General features: G+C 35.1%; 1 protein-coding gene across 1 annotated transcript in view; it reads right to left on the bottom strand.

Annotated features, from left to right (window-relative positions):
- The window catches only part of LOC150064146 (uncharacterized), a 107,535-nt gene that overhangs the window by 65,078 nt on the left and 19,896 nt on the right, over positions 1 to 22,561 (bottom strand). The window contains exons 5-6 of the mRNA XM_090331106.1: positions 13,194 to 13,295; positions 6,030 to 6,140 (exon numbers count right to left, since the gene is read on the bottom strand). Of these exons, the coding sequence (XP_090187232.1) occupies positions 6,030 to 6,140; positions 13,194 to 13,295 (213 nt within the window). The remainder of the gene's footprint in view (positions 1 to 6,029; positions 6,141 to 13,193; positions 13,296 to 22,561) is intronic.

Raw genomic sequence — 22,561 nt, 5'->3', positions numbered from 1 at the left:
AATATTTCTATCATTTTCCCACTAAATCTTATTATTTCTTCTTTTTAAGACTTTGAACTTGGTCCTTTATATTCACCACATTTTCTTAATTTATCTGTCAAAGGTTGTCCCTACCTTTGTATATCATGAACAGCGTTTGAGTGAACATGGCAGCACCGATAGCTGTTTGTAATCCTGAATTCAGTCCTTTGGGATGAATACCAACAAGTGATTAGGTCATACAGAACTTCTCCTTTTAAGTTTTTTTGAGGGTTTTATTTTCCCCATGGCAAGTATACATTTCACTTCCCACAATGGTGTGCGAGAATTACCGATTTCTCTACTTCCTTGTCAACTTGTCTACCATTTGATAATTGCCATGTTGATAAATTTGAAGTGATCTTGTACCTTTTTTTGCTTTCCTGAATAATTAGTGACACTGAGCATTTTAAATTTATCTGTTAGCTATTTCTGTGCACTCTTTAGAGACACGAGTATTCCTTAGCCCATTTTTCAAGAGGGTTAAGTTTTATGCTTTTGAATTGTAGGAGTTCTGAATATATTTTAGAGACAAATTCCTTATTACAAGTGGTTTAGTTTGACATCATCTATTAGTTTCTGTTTTTGTTAACAGTGGTTTTCTTCCATCATCTATTTGTTTCTGTTTTTGTTAACAAAGGTTTTCTTCCATATCCAATAATTACTGCGAAAATTACTCTGTTTTCTGAGTTTGGCTTACAGTTTTAATGATGTTAAGTTAGGTTCATTTTTGTGTAGGGTGTCAGATTCAACCACATGCTTTTGTGTGTGGAAATGCAATTTTTTCAATACCATCTTTGAGAAAATTGTCTCCTACCCATTGTGAGTTTCGGTATCCTATAGAAGAATTGGTCCAATGTGCTCTCATTTATCTGGCTATTTTGTTCCATTGGTCTATTTCTCTGCCTTAAGCCCAGAGCCATGTTATTCTGTTTATTATAGTTTTATAATGCATTTTGAAACAAAGAAGTGTGGTTCTACCACTTTGGCTCTTCTTCCCCAAGACTGATATAGTCTTTTCTGTCTTTTGTCTTTTGTGGTTCTATGTGAATTTTAGAATCATTTTTCCATATATGTTAAAGTGTTACTGGGATTTAATTAGGTACAATATTGAGTCTATGGATTGCTTTGGTTACTATGAATACTTTAGTAATATATTTTCTGACATATGAGCATGAGGTATTTTTCCACGGTGTCTTCTTAATTTCTTTCATCTACATTTCTTAGTTTTTGGTATGCAAGTTTTTCACTTCCTTTGCCCAGGTATTTGCTTCTCTTGTTGCTGTTAGAAGTGAGATTATTCTCCTGAACTCTTTTTTTCGATAGCTAGAGTGTTGAAGTGCAAGAAAAAAATTGCAAGCCCAATCCTGGGCTTGAGCTCGGGCCTGAGCACTGTCCTTAGGTTTTCTCAAAGCTAGAGCTCTACCACTTGATCCACAGTACCACTTCTGGCTTTTTTCTATGTACGTGGTACCAAGGAATTGAACCCGGGCTTTCATGCATGCTAGGCAAGCACTCTACCACAAGGCCAAACTCCTGTCCCCTGCATAGTGATTTTTGTATACTGTTTTGTTTTCCTTTTGATCTTTTTATGATATTCTGAGTATGAGGAAATCATGACATTTAACATCCCCAACTCCCATCATCTCTGTTCTGTATTAGAACTGATAGACTGGAAATTCTTCAGTGTTAATCCTCTGGAGACTCCAATAGAGAATTTGGGATGTTGGATTTGTGCCTCAGCTCCTTTCCTCCTCATACAGAAGGCGGTAGATATGGGTTTTCTCTTGGTTGCATGGTGCTCTAGGGATTGTAGCTTCAATAAATCTACTCTATTATTTGTACAGGATGTGTAGCCTTTCTGTTACTTTCTGCATTTTACACTAAAGAAACTTAATCATGAACTTTTGCTAACTTTTATGTTGGGGGGGAAGGGAGAGAATGATTCAGATCTTCTTACTCTATGATCTTGCTGATATTGCTCTGTATTGATTCTATTTTTTTTAACATCCCATTCATTTTTCTTAAACTACTTGGTAAGATTGGTAAATTCTGAGTTAAATTTTTGATTTGGGGAGAGACTCATGAAGACAACAGAAAAACTTGATGGTAGTTTTTTCCCCCACATCTTTATTGTTTATGATTTAAAAAAAATCTCATTTTGGATTTATGTCCTTATCGATACAATTTATCTGATATGATAAGATAATCTTTTTTTTTTTGCCAGTCCTGGGCTTGAGCTCAGGGCATGGACCCTGTCTTGGACTTTCTCAAGGCTAGAGCTCTACCACTTGAGCCTCAGCACCACTTCCGGCTTTTTTCCATGTATGTGGTACCGAGGAATTGAACCGGGTCTTCGTGCATGCTAGTCAAGAAGAACTCTACCACTAGGCCAAACTCCCAGCCCAGATAATCTTTTTTCTAAAGATATAAATGAAACTGATCTTTATTGGGCACTCTAAGTAAAAATTTTGAGGTATATTACATTTGAGTGATTGTGTTGATTTTGGAACTATTACCTTCATTACATCATAGCACCTGTTGTAGCTGTTAGCAATGTCTGTAGCTGATGTCTATTAGGTTTTATTTTCTCTAGATGCTATCTGGTTTTTCTTGCCTGAAATATAAAAATTCCATTTATCTTTGATATTCTTACATTTTACTGCAGTATGCCAACTTGAGGGCTGTGCTACCATCCATTTGGTAATCAGTGAATTTTTAAAAAAATTTTTCTCTTCTTACATTAATTCTAGAAAACTCATTTAAAGTATCTTTATTTTATTATTTGATTCTCTATTTCTAAGTTACTTGATTAACCAGTTACCATGTTCTTTGAATTTTATTATCTGTACCCGTTAGTGGTGTCTTTTCTTTTTTAGTACTAGGATTTGTAACTAGGGCCTTACTTGCAAGACAGGCACTCTGCTACTGAGCCACTTTCCTGGCACTCTATTTAGTGCTGGTTATTTTTGAGACAGGTTCTCACTTTCTGCCAAGGTATACCCCTGTTATAGGGTTGTTTTCTACCATTATAGATAGGATAACAGGTAGATGCTTTTAGGAAGGCATGGGCGAATGTCTCTAAAACTTTTCTGCCCAAGCTAGTCTCAAATCTTGATTATCCCAATCTTAGCTTTCTAAGTATGTAATATTACAGATGTAAGCCATCAGTATCTAAGTGTGAATTTGTATAGCAAATAATTCCATAATTTACATTTCTTCCCACTGTATTTCCTTTGTTAGTCAGCTTAGCTAGCATTTTTTTTTATTTCAAAAATCTCCTTCATACCTCACACTGACCATTTGTTCCTCTTTACATGAGCTTTTTTGTTCCATAGCAAATATTCTATAAATGGTCCACCCTCACCATTTTTATGTCACTTGTTGATTTTATTTCAAATATTGTTCTCTCTGATCTCTTCAGTCATTTGCTTTATTATAAATTGTTCCATAGAATGTCCTTTTTTTCCTTGCAATAATATTTCTCAGACGTCTTGTTTTCACTAGATAAATTCTATTACATTAGAATTTGCTTCCTTTTTAATAGATTGTGGGGCTTGAACTCTGGACCTGGGTGCTGTCCCTGAGCTCTTCAGCTCAAGGCTACAACCCTACCCTCTGAGCTACAGCACCACTTCTGGTTTTCTAGTGATTAATTGGAGAAAAGAATTTATGGATTTTAGTGATTGGTCTGGCTCTGAAGCTTGATCCTCAGATCTCAGCCTCCTAAGTAGCTAGGATTACAGGTGTGGAATTTGCATTTTGATCTCAGAAAATACATACTGTGCGAAGGTGAAGGTTTAAAATGCCATTACTGATATTTTTGCTTTGTTTACCTTTTTACTTGGTGACTCTGAATTTCAGGGAGTCTGTTTTTTTCCCTAGGCTCTTCTGTTTCTCTATCCAAAGCTTTGCTATACTCAATCAGTCCTAGGGATTCATAGAAGACTATTTGAGTAATGAATGATTGGCTCTTTAATCCAACTGGGTTCATTTGCATAAACTATTTATAATACATGCTGCCATTTTTCTAGCTTTCAGTGGTATTGGGGTGAAGAATTTGGTGGTCATGGTCATGTGTGTGATGAACATGATGAAAACAAGTTCCTTATTTATTTCTTACATGGGGTATTCATCATTCTTCTATTGGCTGCAGTTTCTGCCCTTCTCAACAAACAGAAGTATGACATGACAAAAGTCTTTATGCTTTAGTGTCTCATTTCTAGAAATCAGTTTCTGCTTCTGAGGCATCTTCAGTGTTGGGATAAGAATTTTTATAGATAGAGGGTCATGGACTCCTCTGGTACAAAATCTGGTATAATCTGGTTGAACTCAGATTATAGCAGCAAAGAAAACTCATCCTAAGTAGTGCCCAGAAGCAGCACAAGTTAGGATGCTGAATCTAGTAACTTCCTAATATTTATTATTTTACCATTTTATCAGAAGCCAGAGTTTTCTATTCAACTTTTAGAGATGTTTTCTGGCTTCAAAGAACACTAAGATTCTTGAAGAAAAATGAAAGTCTTAAGACCAAAAAAAAATCATTTTAAATCTATTTAGCTAAAAAGCAATAGTAAAATAATTATGTTGGAATACCTAAGTCTGAAAGGGTAAAATTCTGCTATTATAGGAAATACAACCAATTCATTACTATAATCATTACAATATGACCTCTATTTGTGAGTCATATTGTACAAAAGCATAATTGTTTGTGTAAGACTTATAAGCAGTTGTTACACATAATGATTGACAATGTCTTAAATATTTGTATCCCTCTTCCAGATCTTGTATAGCAGCAAAATATCAGCTCAGATCCTTCAAAGGAGATTCAGAAGCTGGGAGTTTGGCCTAGTGGTAGAGTGTTTGCCTCACATGCACAAAGACCTGGGTTCAATTCCTCAGTACCACATACGAAGAAAAAAGCTGGAATTGGTGCAGTGGCTCAAGTGGTAGAGCTCTAGCACTGAGAAAGCCCAAGGACAGTGCTCAGGCCCTGTGTTCAAGTCCCAGTGGACAAAAAAAAAGATTCAGAAAAATTTACCAAGGCACACCATTTCTTAGTGATTTTCTACTGCAAGTCTTCATGAGAGAAGAACTCCCAGGTTGCTAACCACTAAGCATGAGAAAATGTAAATGATAACTTACAGTTCAGACAGTTATAGTTACTGTTTGGCACAGGTGGCCCGTCCCAAAGGCCCAGTCTTTAAAAGGTCATTGTTCAATAATATATTTCAGTTTACTGCAATATGCATTCAGCCTTCAGGAAGTCAAGGATAGGTGGATTCCATATCAAATAATCCTATGATAGAGCACAGTGTTTACCAGCTGTATATTTTGAGGTCTGTAGGGAGATAAAGATTTGTGACATTGTGACAAAGAGAGTAAGTTATTTTCCAGAGAAGAAAATAGAATTAATCTTTCCAAAGTTTACTGCCAGTAGATGCAAGCATGCAGCGCTATACATTACTGTTTGCTCTCATGGTGGCAAGAAATGCATCAAAATTGCTTTAAGGGGAAGATTTGAGTTGATGTAAGAGAATCTATAAAAGCTTTAAGCTCATACCTTAGTATTTTCTCTCTATCCACTATCCTGCCTTTCTTGTACTCTCCCTCTCCCCTTCACTCTTTCACATTAAAGCTTGAGGCTCTAAACTCTACATGGAAACACTTATGGAAAGAAAGAAGATGAAAAAAAAATGAAGGGACGGAAGGAGTGAATATAAGAAGAAAAGGAGAGACAAAATAAATACGTTCTTAAAATGAGAATATTTTGCATAAGGAGTTTAAACAACTGTTTTGATCACAGTCTGTGTTTTGTTTTCATTATTGTGGCTGACCATGGGAACCAGGTATTCAGGATGGGAATGTGATTTAATTCCTCTGCAAATTTTGTTGATCACAATGCATTAAAGGGATACTAGGGGAGAGAAGGACATTTGGAGTTTTTCTGTCCTGTGCTGCTCTCACATGTGAAATTCCTGCATGGACTCTGTTGCTGGCATCCCACTTACCTTTCCTTGCAAGGTGCACGGCTTCGGCGTGTTCTGCACTGGTGACCTCCGTGCCATTGACCGACAACACCACATCTCCAATCTGGAGTCCGGCTTCTTCTGCAGCACTGTCTGCAAGTACATAGACAATGGTCTCATTGAAGGAGGGGCCCAAACGGAGTGTCCTGCTGTTTGTACTCTTTCAAAAAGGCTCTTTCTCTAAGGGGCCTTTCTTTCCAACTCTAGACAATTGCCTGTGTCATTTATAAGAAGGAAAATGCTTTCCTCTCAGCCTCCCTTTCATCCCCAGGACTCACACATTCAACTAGGCCTCTGCAATGGCCCCTTTGCAATATAATAGTCAAGCTGCTCCGAAACTCAATCTATTGAGTTGAACTGCTAGTTCTCATTCTCTCATTGCTGCTAGGGCTCTTTGTAACCCTGAGAAAATCACTTAACCTCAATATCTTCATCTGGGAGAAGAAGGTGGGGCAGAGCTGCTTTGCAGGATTGTCGGGGGAACCAGTAATTGAAATACTTATGAAGTTGTGGCAAAAACAGATCTTCGAGTGGTCAGATGGAAAAAAAAAGAAATAAAGAGCTGCTTTTACTCTTATTGTTTAGAGTCCTTCCTGAGCCTTTTGAGAAAGGAAACCAAAAATAGCTTAAATCTGAGGACCGGGCTGTGGATGATGAGCAGGACTTTCCCAGAGCTTATTTACTTTATCCCTTGGATTTGTAGCATCTGCACTGATTTCCTGAAACACATCTAATATTCTCTAGGGATTAAAAAGAAGCATAATAAGCCATTTGAATGTGCATTCATTTTTATTAAGAACTTCTAGACACTTGACTGATATTCTTGCAACAAGTTAAATCTACATTTTCTTTCTTTTTTTTCTGCCTTATATAGTTATGTTGAATGCCAGCCCAGTGTTCATTGGCTTACAAAGTAATATGTGGCAATTGGAAGCTTTCATTTTCTAGAATATTGTAAACTTCAAAGAAGTTTTAGAAATTAAAACTAAAAGTGTTAGTTTTAAGCATTATACAACTGATGAGGTAACATGACATGGAATATTTTATGTAATGACTATAATTAGTTGGAGCCTGTTTACAACAGGAGAAAAGGCAATGTTCCATCAATATAGGTAAATGAAGGGTAATATATGATATTTTCACTAGTATACCTAATAGCATGCTTTTAATAAATTAAAGTCTCATGAATATTTGAATGTATTTCTCCATAGTTTTAAAGGATATGAAGAACTTGGCTATGACAATGCCCTCTGGATCAAATTCTACAGTAACAACATATATGCAGAGAATGGTTTCAGAAAACTTTAAATCCCATTTAGAAGGAAAAGTTGTCCATAAGTCTCAAAGAAAAATGTATTTGTCTGTGAGTGAATGACAAGTGCAAAGTAAGCAACAAAGACAATAGGCATGCTGAAATATCTGGAAAGGCAATTCTTACTACCACTTGCAATGGCCACAAAAGGCTCTTCTATGCAGGCTCACAGTCAGTAATTTTCAGACGCTTATGAATGCTTGCTAGTCACTGGAGTGTAACTAAAAGTGAAGTGTGCCTCTTCCAGGCATGCTCCATTAAAACAAATCAAGGACCACTACTTCACAAATGAAGAAAAAAACTAAGTAATGAAAAATATGAGGAAAACATACACCAACCAGGAACGTCCATATTGAATTATTAATAACTTAGTTGTTGGTCTTAAATCCTCAATATCGTTTTGTTATCAAGTTAGAAAAAAACAATCCACAAGTCCAGCAAGAAAAATATTCAAAGCAAAGGTATGAATAGAGTGTCAAAAAGTCAGAGATTTAGTTCAACCAGAACAGAGGTTGTGTGTAAATAAGGTTGGCATTTATGATAAGTAGGGAAAGTGGCAGAAATATGAGATATGAAGGCATAAAGGCAGATTTTATTCTTGTTTCATCAACAGTAGACAGCCATTAATGATTATGAGGAGAAATACAAAGGCCATGGGGTTTAAAATAGGGAGAGATATAAGTAGAACAACACTGATGTTGCTATAAGTACTAATATGGAATGGTAGTATGACATGAAAATGGAAACTAGAAGTGATGAAAAGGCACAGGCATCAGTTATAGGACCTGAAATATTTTATTGTCTTCATGAACTGTAAGCACTTCATAGACAAACACAAGTTCATTTTTTATTTTAGAATGTCCTGTATGTAGCTAGCATAATTTCTGAGGTATAGTAGGAGATTGTTTGGAAGTTGGTTGAATATATGTATACAGAAATAACCATGGAAGTGAACATGAGAGTAAGGAGAGAAATGGAGCGTACTAAAGATAAAATGCTGAGGAATAATTATCTTTATAAAGAAGAAAGGGTAAGCTGGAAAGGGAAAAAAACAGATGGATCATGGAGATAATAGATTCAAGAGTATAAAGTCAGAATTTCAAGATAAAAGAGGATATCAACTTTACAGGGGTCATCAAAGTAATGGTAACAATAGCATTTTTTTTTTTTTGCCAGTCCTGGTGCATGAACTCAAGGCCTGAGTCCTGTCTGTGGGTTTTCTCAAGGCTATCACACGGGGTCCGGGAGTTTGGCCCAGTGGTAGAGTGCTTGCCTAGCATGCACGAAGACCCGGGTTCGATTCCTCGGTACCCCACATACATAGCAAAAAGCCGGAAGTGGTGCTGAGCCTCAAGTGGTAGAGTGCTAGCCTTGAGAAAGTCCAAGGACAGTGCTCAAGCCCTGAGCTCAAGTCCAGGACTGGCAAAAAAAAAAAATTGAATCAAGGCTATCACTGTAACACTTGAGCCACAGCACCACTTTCGCTTTTTTCTGTGCATGTGGTATGGAGGAATTGAACCCCAGCCTTTGTGCATTCTAGGCAAACACTCTACCAAACTCCCAGCAATAACACATTTTTAATCCAAGACAATGTGTACAATTGTGCTGAACAATTGCATATGTCTAGTTTCCTCTTCCTTATAAAATTTCCTTTTAAACAGTATATTTTTTCCTTAAACGAACTACAAATAGGGAAGTGTTTCTTTACAAAAGTTTTATCAAATTTTATAGAATTTACATTCCATACGAAACACCCATTAAGCACTACAATTTAGTATTTTTAGTTTATTTGTGGAGCTATGCAATCATCACCCCATCTAAGTTTAGAACATATTTTGTCATTCATTCCAGAAATAAAGTCCATAATTAGTCATGTTCACTCCCTAATCCCCTCCATGTACTCTGCACCAAGCAGTTAGTAGTCTGCCTTTTTTCTCTCTAGTCTTGCTTATTCTGAACCTTTCTTACAAATGGAATAATAAAATACGCTGTCAATTGTATTTGGTTCTATTTATTCCACATAATGGTTTTCATATTTCTATGTTGTCATCTCTGCTATATTATCTTTTAATTTATGAACAATATATTCATGTATAAATATTGCATAATCTTTCTTTCCATTCATCAGTTAATGGACACTTACCTTCTTTTTATATCTTGGCTTTTTATAAGTAATATATCTATGAAAGTTTGGATGCAATTTTGTGGACACATATTTTCATTTCTCTTGGGAATGTATCTAGAAGCAGAATTACTGTATCAAATGGTAACACTAGAAATAACTTTTCAAGGAACAGTTAGGCTATTTTCCAAAATGTTTATAGAATCTTATGGTCTCATCAGAATAACACAAGTGTTCTGGATTTCTCCTCATTCTTGCAAGAATTTGTTATTATCTGGCCATTTATTATAGACATTTCAGTGGTTATGAAAGTGGCAATTCTGTGGTTTTGATTTACATTCCTTATGACTGCTGATGTTGAATATTGTTCATTTTTTTTATTGGGTATCTGTATATATATCCTTCAGAAAAAAATACATACTCAAGTATTCAGTTCATCTTATAATTGTGGTATATTTGTGTTATTGAGTTATGAGAATAAAATTGTTCCTGAAATGTAACTCTTCTGAATAGAACTGATTTGTATCTCTGTAGATAAAGTTGTTTATATTACTTTATTTTGTAGGGCAATTCACAAAATTTTCTTTTGCCTATGAATTATAGTACAACTTTGAAACACTTTGAGGAAGTGTTTCAAGGTAATTCTATAACATAACATAACAAATAGATTTTGTTCTCTTTGATACTGGCTTTGGAAGTAGACAGAAGTATTCAGGAATGCATGTGTTGGGAGGAATAAAAAACAATGATTTTGTGAATTTACATTTCTCCACAGAAAGTATTTGACTGTACAGGTCTAAGTTTACTATAAAGATCTAAATGCTGAGTTACTTCATCTTTTCATGCTATTTGCATATAATGAAAAATCTGAAAACCATATGATTGACTAAATGAGCTGGTACTTTCTATTTAAAAAAAATAGCATTATGAGGAGAATTTTAAATTCTAGGACTTCTACAAAGAAAAGCCATAGTTATAATTTCCTCTATGGTTTGTCTCTCCTTATATGTATAGTTTTCTTTTCAAGTTTGCTTGGTATCAAAGTTGAAACATCTGTTTCTTTTGTTTGTGCCAACAGATCTCACAAGCATTTAGGCTTTCATAGAAAACGTTCACGCAAATGCCAGCTGGGTGTGGGCAATTAGTTATGTAAGCTCACAGCAAGCTCAGTCTCTGTATACTTGCATCTCATCATTTCCATCCCACCTACAGGTCTCCTCGCTTTATCTTTTATCTTCAGTGTGTAATTAAGCCTCTCTACTGCATCCTGAACAATGTTTTATAGTGTGAATAAGATCCTCAGAAGGGTTGAAAATATGTATAATTTTTACAGCCCTCAACCCCTCATTTAGTAGATTTGAGTAGAAAATGGGTTTCAGGGGATGCTCTTCAGCATTGAGAAATACATTTAAGGAAGAGAAGTAATTTCAGCAGTTATGTGAGTCTTTGTCAGGGCTGCATGTTATTATGCTGAATGAAACCTCATGTATTACTCCCATTTCTGCTAGAGTAAAGATGTGTTCAGCTTTTCTTAGTGAACAAACCTCAAGACCTTCCAATTAAACAAGAATTTCCATTATTATTTTTCTCACCTTTGAATGAGATATGAGTACCTCAGCTGAACAATTAATATAAAGGAGAAGAAACTAGGTCACACATTTTATTAAATTAAATTTACTTACTTTTTCTAGACAGGCATAAAAAGTGCATATAGGTCTGTGATATTTCATTAAAAATTACTGAACTTGGGGCTGGGAGTTTGGCCTAGTGGTAGAGTGCCTGCCTAGCATGCATGAAGACCTGGGTTCGATTCCTCGGTACCACATACACAGAAAAAAGCCGGAACTGGTGCTGAGGCTCAAGTGGTAGAGCTCTGGCCTTGAGAAAGTCCAAGGACAGTGCTCAGGCCCTGAGCCTAAACCCAGGACTGGCAAAAAAAATTTACTAAACTTATAAAGTCACACAACAAACCTGTTTGGTTTTTAAGGTGTAATACTATATTACTTAAAAATACCTGTAATTCTTTGAAGGCTAACCTAGTCAAGTTAGAGAGTGAAATGAGGGGTAAATGCTGGGTAATGGAAAGAAAAGAGAAGAAAGAGGATGTAGAAAGTGGGATTGAAGCTGTCAAAGGTGTACTAATACTTGCTTCATGAATAAACATTCAGTTTTTTAAGACAATTTCTTTAAAATCATAGGAAAGCATGCTGAAGCCACATTAAGCTAAAAAGTTAGCTATCTTAATGTGAATAAAACATAAGCAAAATAATGCACAATTATTTAGTATTCCTGCTTATTTGAAGGGCATACAGGGGACAAGCTGACCCCAGAAAATATTTGCAATTTTATCTTTTATCGTCTGAGCCCTGTCACTAAGTCCCTCGGCAGCTCTCAGTCCTCATTTGTTTGTGGTTTACTGCTTGAGGCCTGAATTCCAACAATGGTGAATAAAGACTATATTTATCCCTTCCTTAGTTCCTAAAAATATTTTATAAATAAAAATATACATACATAGTTATAAATATGTACATATAAATGCACAAATATTCATATATACAATGAGTATATAAAATATACGATAAATATAAACTATCACAAACATATATACACTTTTTATGTCTGTCTTTCTAATAAAAATAAGAAAAGATTTCAAGGTCTTTGATCCATTTGGAATTTATTCTGGTGCAGGATGACATAGAAAGATCCAACTTTAGTTTTCTACAAATGCTTAACCAATTCTGCCAGCACCAATTGTTGAAGAGGCTGTCTGTCTTCCATACTATTTTTTGGCTCCTTATCAAAGATTGGGTGGCCATAGGTCTGTCGGTTAATTTCTGGGTCTTCAGTTCTATTTCATTGGTCCTCAGGTCTGTTTTCATGCCAGTGACAAGCTGTTTTGATTACTGTAGTTCTCTAATAGAGTCTTAAGTTTGGCATTGATATGCCTCCAGTGCTATTCTTTCTGCTACAGATTGCTTTTGCTATCTGGGTCTTTTCTTGTTCCGTATGAGTTTTTAGATTGTTTCCTTTATTTCATTAAAGAATGCGGTTGGTATACTGATGAGTATTACCATAATGTAATTCTTAATCCACCCCAGTGAATCACACTGGCTATGGATATTTACCTTTAACTTTTATCAATCTTACTGTTCTTGCTATGGGTTTTTTTTAAAGCATTGATCTCAAATTATTCTCATATAAGAAATCAGAAGGACAAAAATCCTTTCATGAATTCAAATTTGCATATTAGCAAAAAAGAACATTGTATCACATGCCTATGCATTTCTAATTCTCATATTAGAAAGTAAACATTCTTGAGAAGTCATAAGGGAAAACAATTTAGGGAGAATATGACTTCTCCCAGAAACTCTGAACTACTGACAAATGGGCAGATGCCTACTTATGAGGTCCTTGTTTTCTCCAGAACTGAACCTCAGTTCTAAGGGTACAGATAGAACTCATAATAGGAAGATTAACTAATGCTCATGTTTTACAGATGTACATTTCACCAGGAAAGCTTAAAAGATCAGTTGTCGGGATATGAGCAGTTCTCAATCACCGTGAATTATTGGTACACTGATGTTTAGAGGATGCAACTATTGTATATGTATGCTTTACAGGATTATGAAAATGAAGACTAGTTTGCATATTTTTCTAAGGTTGAGATGATCGTTTTGATGTGAATTATATCTTTTATTGTGAGGCCACTTACTGGTATCTACTTCAGTTACCACAATTGGTTTGGAGAATTGAATACGGAATCCCCAAGGATAATCTCCAGTTCCTTTGAATAGTCTCACAGTTCGCTCACGAACTGAAAAGAAAGCAAAGAGAGCATTGCTTTAACTTTTAGGTAATGCAAGTTAGCTTCATTATCATGTAGTTAATACTCATTTGCTTATGTATTACATGCCAGATCTAATATGAAAGCAATATCATCTAATTTATATTCACAATGACTATTTATTTATTTATTTATTTATTTATTTATTTATTTACTGTGGGTCAGGGGGCTTGAACTATGGGCCTGGCACTGTCCCTGAGCTCTTCAGCTCAAGGCTACCACCCTAACCCTTGAGCAACAGCTCCACTTCTGTTTTATCAGTGGTTAATTGAAGATAAGTGTCTCACATTCTTTAGTGCCCAGGCTGGCTTTGAACTTTGATCCTCAGATCTCAGCCTCCTGAGTAGCTAGGATTACAGGCAAGAGCCACTGCACCCTGCTTGACTTATTTTTTTTTTCCTATGATGGGAAGGAAACTAAGTCACAGAGGTTAAACACTTGCCTGTGTCACAAGTTGATTAAGAAATAGTACTTACTATTCTTTGACTACAAGGCATTGAGGCTTCTCTCCTAACCAGTCTGTCATAGCTACCTGAAAGCATCCAAATCTTACAAATCAGAATCACTTTAGTCAAAATTTATACATGGAAGTGGGAAAACTGAATCCTCATCCATACATTCAGATCTCAGAATAACCTAAGGAAAATTGGAGTTCTGGTTTTCTCAGAAGGAAACAAGAGTGATTTGGCCTTACAGAAACTCTAACTGTACCACTGACGGCATAGAGTCCCAAGAACTTCACAGAAGGCATTCAGAGATTTTTGCACTAGGCTATCAATCTTTCATTAATGTGGCTCAGTTATGGCCCCATCTGTTTTCTTCTTGCTCCCTAATTCCCTATGCATGTGGGTATAGGGGTATGCACATGCGTGTAAAGGAGGCGTGGTGATATAACTGATTTCTCATAGCTTGTGCTTGTCAGTGGGTTTAGTGTATTCATAACTTCAGCTCATTAGTGACTCCTCTCGACTTTCCTCTATGTGGAGATGTTTTAACATCTGTGGAACTACTCCTAAATACAGTCTCCCAGTTTGAATCCTAGAAGGAGAAAGCCTCACAGATTTAAAACAAAAAATCTCTAGCAGGGCGCTGGTGGCCCATGCCTGTAATCCTAGCTACTCAGGAGGCTGATATCTAAAGATGGCAGTTCAAAGCCAGCCTGGGGGAAGGAAAGTCTGAGAGACTCTTGTCTCCAATTAACCACCAGAAATCTGGAAGAGGCATCGTGGCTCAAAGTGGTAGTGCTCTAGCCTTGAGCTGAAGAGCTCAGGGACAGTGCCCAGGCCTGGAGTTCAAGTCTCATGACTGACAAAATAAACTATAACTTTTATAAAATGTAAATTATAAAATATAATTACATTTCAATTCTTATTTAGAAAAAGTATAAACCCAATCTATACCATGGTACAAGACTAAAACAAAACACCTGAAGAATGTAATTGATCTCACAAGATTTACTTTTAAGTACTAAAAGTATGTGCAGTGAAAAGCTATGCCAATGCTCCAAAATTATGTACATTTTGTGAAATTTAAGGACAAGTCCACTGGAAAAAAGTGCTAACACAATGCTGAGAGAAATAATCTTTATCCAGCAATTGGATTGATATACATTATTGGTGAATCTTTTTCTTCTATGATGAATATTTAAATTAATGCAAATATAATAATAAAGTATAATGATTACCTTCCCAATATCCAGAAGTAGATTTTTAATAGTAAGTATAGTATTAGGTCTCTGGGAAGAAGTCAGAAAATTAGTGATAAGATAAGAATGTATATTAAAAATGGAAAGAGAAATAAATACCTTAAAATAAAATCTAATACAGTTCCCTGAAATACAAATATGTGAGAATTTGTTAGTAATATATATTTGGTGATTTCTTTTCAATCCTCCTTTTATATCTTATGACTTTTTATTTCTCAGAGATATTGCTTTGCCCTCCACATTGAAAAGCAAAAGCATTCCTCCACTGCAGGGGTTGTTTCTGTAAGTCGATATGCAAAGGCTGCTGTAAAATGCCTTTGCCTAGGCAAAATATAAAACAACTAAACTAATTTAAGAGATCAAAGAAAAGTCAGGAATGTAAACAAGCGATGGATATCTATAAGCATAGGAAAGAACAACTTGATGCAGAATCCCTGATCATCTGACCTGTGAATCTAGGTGACTATGTGTCTGATACCTGGAGAAATAATTCCTCCTCCATTTTCCTTTTTATCTCCCATCCTTCTCATTTTGCCTTACATTAAAACAGATACATTTGCAAGCTCATTTGTCATTTATTTTACTAACATTTCTCCAAGATGTTACAGGGTAAATCAATACTTTTCAAAATAAATGTTCTATTAAGAATAACAAAAATTATACAGGTGAATTTATCTACTCAATCATTTTCAGATGCAAGTCAACTCCCTATGCTATAAACAAAAAAATTCTGACAAAACAGGTATTAATCAGCATTAAGGGTCATTTTCAGTCTGATAGCAGAAGTCATGCATTCACAAGCATTTATTTGGTACTTAATATGTTCCCAGTTCTTTCCCACACAGAAAGACTATATATATATATATATATATATATATATATTTAAAAATACACAGACAAGAGATCATTTTCTCCTGGATTTAATGCAGTAGACATTGGTTGCAAATTTGGCAGGTGATTGAAAGGAGGGATAAAGTTTCTTCCTGTGGATTCCTGAAAGAATGTTTGCCTTAATATTTTATTACATTGTTTTGTTATTATTAGAAAAACACCCACAAAGTTGTTGAGAAGGTATGATGTATTCCAACTGTAAAATCTGTGTCCTCCTCTTTCTATTCCTTTGGAGAATTTCTCCAGTTTGTTAATACAATCTCTTTTGGTATGACTGACCTGCCACTTATTGGATCTCAGAATTTACGGGACAGACAGGGAAATTTAAAGACTTCAGAATTAATATTTCAGCAGTTTGCTATAGGCTGGCAGCTAATCAGGAAATAAAGAAAGCAGAAATCCCATTTCTGATTGCTGCAAAAGTAATTTCTAATATCTCTACTTGTCAAGACTTCTTGTTCCCTCTAGGTTTCCCTTGATATTATCTTCTGGTTTTGACAGATTGATTACCCAACAGATATTTGTTTATCAGACTGTTTTACTGTTTTGATTCAAATAAAATCATATTTGTTATTTTGGTTTTTTTTATTGCATGGGACTGCTAAGATAGCTATTGTTTTCAAGGTTGTGTTTCTTTGGTTTTGTTTTTTCAATCAGACAAATTGAATGTCAAGAACGTTATGAAGAATAAGCAATTCAATAAAGTCTTTTACTGGTGTGTTCAACTGTAGATCTCTCCTGTGGGAGACACACAATCACAATGTTTGCAGCATGTTCCCCTCCCATTCTCAACACAATTTTCTCAGTTTTTAAGGATTGATAGTTTTGTTCCCTTTGACATTCTCTAGTGGATAATCTATAAGTGCTACACAGCTGCTTAAAAGCCAGAAATGAATACTACTGTTGTTTCAGGCTGTAGGGTATCACATTAAGTAATTTATCCCCCCAGATGACACTTCTTTAGAATCATATTGTTGGCTGTAAAAATTCAAATGAAGAGGAATTCTTTCCACAAACATCATATAACTCATATACCTTTGTGGTGCTAGAGTCTTCATTTGCTTATTTCCCCAACTCAAGAGATTTCTTAGGAAATCAAGTATTGGAATTTTTCTTTATCAAATGCCAAATTTTATCTTCACAAAATTCATGCTAGCAGATACTAGTGTCGGTTATTCAGTTAATAAAGATTCAATTTTTTGAGTTGTTGATATATTTTAGATATGAGGCCTTTGTCCGTTGTTTGGTTGGTGAAGATCTTCTCCCACTCTGTAGGCTTCCTGATTAGTTTACTAGCTATGTCCTTTGCCATACAAAAGCTCTGCAGTTTAATGCAGTCCCACTTATCCAGCCTTTCTCTGATTTGTTGTGATTCTTGATCCTTATTAAGAAAGTTTCGACCTGTGCCAAGGAGGCCTAGTGTATCTCCTATTCCTTCCTGTAGAGTTTTCAGTGTGTCAGCTTTTACCTCCAGGTCTTTGATCCATTTGGAGTTAATTCTAGTGCAAGGTGACAAAGAAGGATCCAGCTTTAGTTTTCTGCAGGTGCTTAACCAGTTCTGCCAGCACAACTTGTTGAAGAGGCTGTCTTTCTTCCATTCTATTTTTTTGGCTCCCTTGTCAAAGATTAGGTGGCCATAGGTCTGTGGTTTAATATCTGGGTCCTCAGTTCTATTCCATTGGTCTTCAGGCCTGTTCCTGTGCCAGTACCAAGCTGTTTTGAGAATTATAGCTCTGTAATAGCGTCATAATCAGTAGAAACCTTGGGCTCTACTAGCAGAGATTTGCAATAGAGCAAAATCTTGATACATAAGGACATATAATGTGAAGCTAATTGAAAGGACCTCCAGGATAGTGAAACAAAAGCCATATAATGAATGATTGTTGTCCTTAATGTACTATGTTGTCTCTCATCTCCTTTGCTGTCCCTTGGTTATCTCATATTGGTATAGTATCTCACTTTGTTATCTGATATATTGAATTTATTTGTATTTGGATATTTGAAATTTGATAGGGAAGGGGGGAAAACCAAGACGGGTGGGGGGTGTGGGGGGGGGAGGGAAACGGGTACCAAGACATGTGAAAGGGTATCAATGTATGTGAATTAATGCACCTTCTATCTGGCAAATATCATGTAACCCTTTTACTAATTACAATAAAAAAATAAAAAAATAAAAAAAAATAAAAAAAAATAAAGGGCAAAGATTAAAAAAAAAAAAAAAGCCCAAGGACAGTGCTCAGGCCCTGAGTTCAAGCCCTATGACCAGCAAAAAAAACCCAAATAAATAAATAAATAAAAATCTTCACATGAACTGTTAAAAAAAATAAAGTTTTTTAGTTTAAAAAGTGTCCATTTTGGGCTAAGAGTTTGGCCTAGTGGTAGAGTGCTTGCCTAGCATGCACTGAAGACCTGGGTTCCATTCCTCAGTATCAAATACATAGAAAAAAAGCTGGAAGTGGTGCTGTGGCTCAAGTGGTTGAGCACTGGCCTTGAGAAAGCCCAAGGACAATGCTCAGGCCCTCAGTTCAAGACCCAGGACTGGTAAAAATAAATAAATAAATAAATAAAGTGTCCATATTCTTTAGCTTAATTTTCCTCCAAATTTCTTTCTTTTTGCTTTTTTTTTTCTGGACTTGTTGTTTTTCATACCACAGTCAAGAATGTATGTGTTGGAGCAGGGAGTTTGGCCTAGTGGTAGAGTGATTGCCTAGCATACACAATGGCCCCGGGTCGGATTCCTCGGTACCACACACATAGAAAAAAGCCGAAAGTGGTTCTGTGTCTCAAGTGGTAGAGCTCTAGCCTTGAGAAAGTACAGTGATGGGGCCGTGAGTTCAAGCCCAGGCCTGGAAAAAAGAAATGAATGTATACCTTGGCTGTATGTAATAATATATAATACTACTGAAGTCTTCAAAGGAATTTGAAAGGACATGGATCGCAGTTTTGAACTGAATACTGAACTAATAGTATCATGAAATTCATTTGCTAAATTACATTTTCACATAGATACACTTATGTACAAATACATGAATATATGTATATCCACTATTTAGGCAAATACACTTATACACACAAAAGGAAACAACTCTGTTTTTTTCCCCCAGGGTAAATGATAGTAAATTAGGTAAAATCTTTGGTCTTTTTTTTTACTATTAACAAATATTAGAAATTTCAATTTTATTTTTATAGATATTGTATTCCAGATTTTGGCTTAATGTGACAAGAATTATATTTTACTAATCTTCATGTTCTTAAATTTCTATAGAAGACATATTTAATTCTTATTGAGTTGGTAAATGTATAATGCATATTGTATATAATTACCAAGTAATTATGTATGACTATATATATCATGTATTTGAATGTTTGTATATATGTTAATTGACATTAACCAAAGTTCTTATAAAAATTAAGAAAAGTAATTGTGGGAGACCGAATTTGTCAGGATGTGCAGAAATAGCCCTTTATGTTTTCATTATTTATGATATGATATGTCAAGATGGAGAATAACAGCTAGTAATTTATTCAGTAATCCTTATTATATTGTAATCATTCATCTGTTCAACAATTAAGTATTATTTCTTATGATGAAACAGGTACTATTCTAGAGTTCCTGACCCTAAAAATATTCTTCCATTTAATTTTTTTCTTTTTTTCAATATATTTTTATTGTAATTAATAGAAGGGTTACATGATATTTGCCAGATAGATGGTGCATTAATTCACATACATTGATACCCTTTCACGTGTCTTGGTCCCCACTTCCCTCCACCCCACCCCCACCCCTCATCTTGTTTTTCCCCCTTCCCTATCCAATTTCAAATAACCAAATACAAATATATCTGATATATCAGGTAACAAAGTGAGATAGTATAACAATATAAGATAACCAAGGGACAGCAAAAGAGATGAGAGATAACATAGTACCTTAAGAACAACAATCATTCATTATATGGCTTATGTTTCTATATCCTAGAGATCCTTTCATTTAGCGTCCTACTATATGGCCTTTTGTATCAAGGTTTTGCTCTATTGCAAATCTCTGCTAGGAGAGCCCAAGGTTTCTACTGATTATGACAAATGAGGGAAACCACTGAGCCTAAGTTCCTTTGAGTCTGGCTTACTTCACTTAATATGATCTTTTCTAAGTCTTTCCATTTCTTAACAAATGGGGCAATGTCATTCTTTCTGACAGCAGCATAGAATTCCATTGTGTACAAATACCACATCTTGTTGATCCACTCATCAACTGAGGGACATCTAGGTTGGTTCCATATCTTTGCTATGGTAAATAGTGCTGCAATGAACATTGTTGTCCTGGTGGATTTAGTATGTCTCTGTTTCTGGATGATTGGGTAAATGCCAAGTAGTGGAATTGCTGGGTCATAGGGGAGCTCTAACTTTACAAGAAGGAATATACTAGACCTCTTTGGCACAGGTTGAAACTTTCTTAATAAGGACCAAGAATCACAACAAATCAGAGAAAGGCTGGATAAGTGGGACTGCATTAAACTGCAGAGCTTTTGTATGGCAAAGGACATATCCTTCCATTTTAGAATCTTACTCTATTTCACTATTCAAAATTTAAATACAGAAAATTTATCAAGGCTACTTCTATATCTTCATCATTTATATTTTATTGCTATTTTTTAAATAAGCAAGTTTTAGTCTAATAATATGATATGAGATTACTATTGCAAAAACAAAAATTGTTGGCAATAGAAATAGCATATCTTTCCAGCTTATTTATCTTGTTTACCTGAAACTTTAAGGCTTACAGGTTCTGTTCATTGTCAAAAAAGCTCTACTCTCAAGGTTTTAAGATTGGGAGTATAATGCTGTCATTATTTATTGATGACTAGTTAAACTTAATTTGTGTATATTATGATAAAAATATAAATAAATATTCTAAATATGTAAATATAAAACTATGGTTTCTTATGCATAGAAATCGCTTAGACTTATCATATTTCCTCATTAAAACATTCCATTTTTAGATTTCATAGTATTTATAAGAACAACTAAGAAAGGTTCTAGTTTACTCTATGGATAAAACAATTGGCATATATTGCAATAATTGCATTTTTCTATGTAATTGGAGATAAGATAAAACTGAGCATATATGATGCTTATATTCAATATTCTTAAACTCTATCATGCATCTTTATTGAACTTGTCATAGTCGAAAACTGAGCACTTCTGTCTAACCTTAGCAACTACCTTTTCATACTTTGACCACAGTGAGCATGGATATGTTGAGTGAAAATTGTTTATCAAGATTATTTGTACCAATAAGTCAAAAACTCACAAAAGCTATATTCATTAAATTATATAGCAAAGACTGAAACCAAATACTCTGTGTGTTTGTTGGTTGTAGGGCTTAAACTCAGGGCCTTGGATTCTTGCTTAACTATTTTTTCATGGATAATGCTCTACAATTAAGCCACACCTCCAGTCCCAGCTTTTTGCTGGTTAAGATTGTGGAAAGAGTCTTTTTGATTTGACTGCTTGAACTGCTTGGATCCTCATATGTCAGCCTCCTGAATAGCTAAGATTGTGTGTGAGTCCAGCTGAGTCTGGCACCTGGTTTAATACTAATATAAATTTGTACATGCTAGAATTGATATTCTTATAATATTTTTGCCACTCCTGGGCTTGAGCTCAGGGCATGAACCTTTTCCTTGGACTTTCTCAAGTCTGGAGCTCTACCACTTGAGCCTCAGCACCACTTCTGTTTTTTTTTTCTATGTATGTGGTACCGAGGAATGGAACCTGGATCTTTGTGCATGCTAGGCAAGCACTCTACCACTAGGCCAAACTCCCAGCCCTATTCTTATAATTTTTAAGTCATATGTAATTTATTTTTAGCTTACTTAAATGGACCTTACTTAAATGGACCATTAACTTTAAAATGCTAATAAAGTCTTCAGATACTATAATTACATTACTAAGTAAAGGTATGTTATTATAAGATGGTATGTATATGTGTGTGTGTGTGTGTGTGTGTGTGTGTGTGTGTGTATGTATGTGCTAGGAGTATGGCCTAGTGGTAGAGTGCTTGTCTAGCATGTACAATGACCTGGGTTTGATTCCTAGTTACCACATACACAGAAAAAGCTGGAAGTGGCATTGTGACTAGTCTTGGGAAAACTCAAGGGTAGTGCTGGGTCCTGAGTTCAAGCCCCAGGATTGGCAAAAAAAAAAAAAAGAATAAACAAATAAAACCTGGAAATCATTTTCAAGTAACCAAAATCAATATATATATATATATGTATATATATATATATCAGATGCATACAAAGTTACATATCTCAAATCATATAAAATTACATACATCAAAACCAATATATATATATCATATACATATTTTATATATAAAAGTAAAATTCGAAGTATGAATAATAAAAAGATGATGCATAAATAATAAAATAGTTTTTTTTAGAGCAGACAGAACAATGTGGTACATTTGTTTCTTCCTTACACATTGGTGTAATTTTTTTAATTAGTAAGTACTTTTTACTGGTAGGATGAAAATCTCTCTTCATTCTAGTTATATCAATCATTTTCCAACTTTGGTATTATTATTCTGTTGGAATATTTTTAAGAGTTTTCATTTGAATGATTTCATATTTCTTCATGG

The sequence above is a fragment of the Megascapheus bottae genome, chromosome 4 (assembly GCF_031878675.1).
Source record: "Megascapheus bottae isolate mThoBot1 chromosome 4, mThoBot2.hap1, whole genome shotgun sequence".
NCBI lineage: Eukaryota > Metazoa > Chordata > Mammalia > Rodentia > Geomyidae > Megascapheus > Megascapheus bottae.
The sequence above is the reverse complement of the archived record's forward strand: the minus strand, read 5'-3'. Positions and strand labels throughout refer to the sequence as shown.